This window comes from Sinocyclocheilus anshuiensis, unplaced genomic scaffold, assembly GCF_001515605.1.
Source record: "Sinocyclocheilus anshuiensis isolate Anshui unplaced genomic scaffold, SAMN03320099.WGS_v1.1 scaffold480, whole genome shotgun sequence".
Taxonomy (NCBI): domain Eukaryota; kingdom Metazoa; phylum Chordata; class Actinopteri; order Cypriniformes; family Cyprinidae; genus Sinocyclocheilus; species Sinocyclocheilus anshuiensis.
The window spans coordinates 612,144-614,695 of record NW_015555743.1 but is presented as its reverse complement, the minus strand read 5'-3'; the positions used below and the strand labels follow the sequence as shown (position 1 = coordinate 614,695).

Sequence of the window (2,552 nt, the reverse complement as noted above, 5' to 3'; positions counted from 1 at the left end):
AGTGATAGCAAAGATTTATATTGTTAGAAAAGATTTATATTTTAAATAAATGCTGTTCTTTTAAACTTTTATTCATCAAAGCATCCTGAAAAAAGTCTCGCAGTTTCCAAAACAATATTTGGCAGCACAACTGTTGATAATTCTAATAATAAAGCAGCATATTAGAATGTGACACTTTATACTGGAGTAACGGCTGATGGAAATTCAGCTTTGCATCACAGAAATAAATTATATTTTAAAGGATATTAAAATAGAAGTTAGCCTAACGCAGTACACGTAGCAAGGTATTATATATATATATATATATATATATATATACATACACACACACACAAAGAAAAAAATATATATAGATCATAGTTTTTTTCTTCACAAAGATATATATATATATATATATATAGTTCAGATGCAAAAGCCTCTAAGTGCCATCTGAAATTTTCATCTAAAATTAGCATTGTCTCCGGCTCCTATGTTTATGTTGTTATTTCACTTTAACAGCAATGAAAACAACCTATTCATTGCCATTAAAGTGAAATTAATGAGCCTACACATAGGAGCCTGATAAAAATGCTAATTTTAGAATTTAGAGGCTTTTGCATCATATTAGAAGAAAACATATTTACTAGTGCTTTCAAACGATTAATCGCAATTAATCGCATCCAAAATAAAAGTTTTTGTTTACATAATATGTGTGTGTGTGTGTGTGCTGTGTATATTTATTATGTACATATAAATACACACACATACACGCATATATTTCAGAAAAATAGGTTATGTTTATATATTTAATATATTTATTTATAATATAAATTATATGAATATAGACATGTAAACACATGTAAATATTTAAAAAATATATACATGCATGTGTTTGTATTTATATATACATAAATATACACAGAACACACACATATATTATGCAAACAAAAACTTCTATTTTGGATGCGATTAATCGCGATTAATCATTTGATAGCCCTAATATTTACACAAGTATATTTTGAAAAATATTTGAGCAAATCAATTTTTTGGCCATTTTTGTATACGTTTTAAATTATATTTTAAATGTATAAATATATTTTCAAAACTTAACAAAAATGGCCAATATATATTAATAAAAATTATATTTAAATATTTTAGCAAATATATTTTTTGGCCATTTTTTGTATATTTTGATCAAAAAAAATTTTTTTTATTTTTTTTTGCATTATAATGACCGACGGTCAGTTCTTCATGTGTTCTGACAGCTGGATCAGTAACTCACTCTCTCCTTCAGCAGACGTTCCCGCTCCGCTTTAGCCTCTCGGAGTTTCCTCTCGATCTCCACTAAATCCAGGAGGCTCTGCGGGCTGCAGAGACCAGAGATCACATGAGAGTTAGAGACAGAGCTCTCATTCATATCAACACAACACAATCAGTACTTAAAGAAACACTTCACAATACGCGTCCATTAGTTAACCTTAACTAACAATGAAACATACTTTAAAACATTTAGTAATCCTAGTAAATGTTCTATTAGCTGAACGATAATAGAGTTTATATTTTGTAATGATAAAAACAATCAAGCAGTTGAGATTTGCAATATAGTATTGCTTTACATGAGTAGTATACTGTATCTATGCAGGTAAATTTGGATTTACTCAAATATGTAATTATATATACAGAGATGTGTAATGATATAGTTACATTCTGTGATGATATAAACAATCTCAGCGAGATTTGCAATAAAGTATATTTCGCTTTGAGTGTACTGTATGTATGCGGATAAAGTTGGAAATACTTATACAGGTAGATCCAACTTCAAATATATCGCTGGCCGATAATATATAATAATAATCAAAAACATTTAGCACACTAGAATAAAACAGACTTTTTTGTTTGAAAGTAGAGAGGGTCTGTTATTTATTTTGACGTATTGCATGTTCAGATATTCATACAACGAAATATTCTGGGGGCCATGAAATTTTAGTTAAAATCAGCAAAAACGCTGGCGGTGGCTGGCAACCTTTTTCAAAAAAAGTTAATGAAAATGAGAAATGACGCCTTGAAATAAGTTTAGGCTTTTTGTAGTTTATTTTATTTTAGTTAACGGCTATTTTATTTAAAGTAACAATTTTTTTTTGTAGTTTTAGTTAATTATAATAACTCTGATTTTGGTCTGTTTCTCACACAAATCCTTCGACTCAGAACAGAAGACTTGGTTCACAGTACATAAGTCATAAGGACTAATGTTATGGTGTTTTGTAAGAATTTTTTTTCATTTGACAGTCCTGGTTATGGATTATTAACAGTTGTTGTATGGAAACGAGCTGCATTAAAATAACTAAAAATTCTGCTATTATGTTCCAGATTATATATCACAGCACAGAGATATGAATGAAATCATGATTGACAGAATGATAATTTCTTAATTATTCCTTTTGATTTTACATAATTCCACCCACACAGTTTAATGCGTTGACATACAGATTCATACGCCTCAGATAAAAGCCTTCACACACCCACATCAACACACACACTCACACACACACACACACACACACACACACTCACTC

General features: G+C 29.3%; 1 protein-coding gene across 4 annotated transcripts in view; it reads right to left on the bottom strand.

The window, feature by feature from the left end:
- phldb3 (pleckstrin homology-like domain, family B, member 3) overlaps nt 1–2,552 on the bottom strand; it is a 34,112-nt gene that overhangs the window by 4,447 nt on the left and 27,113 nt on the right. For all 4 annotated transcript variants that reach the window (XM_016466895.1, XM_016466894.1, XM_016466893.1 and 1 more), the window contains one exon: nt 1,262–1,346. In XM_016466895.1, the coding sequence (XP_016322381.1) occupies nt 1,262–1,346 (85 nt within the window). The remainder of the gene's footprint in view (nt 1–1,261; nt 1,347–2,552) is intronic.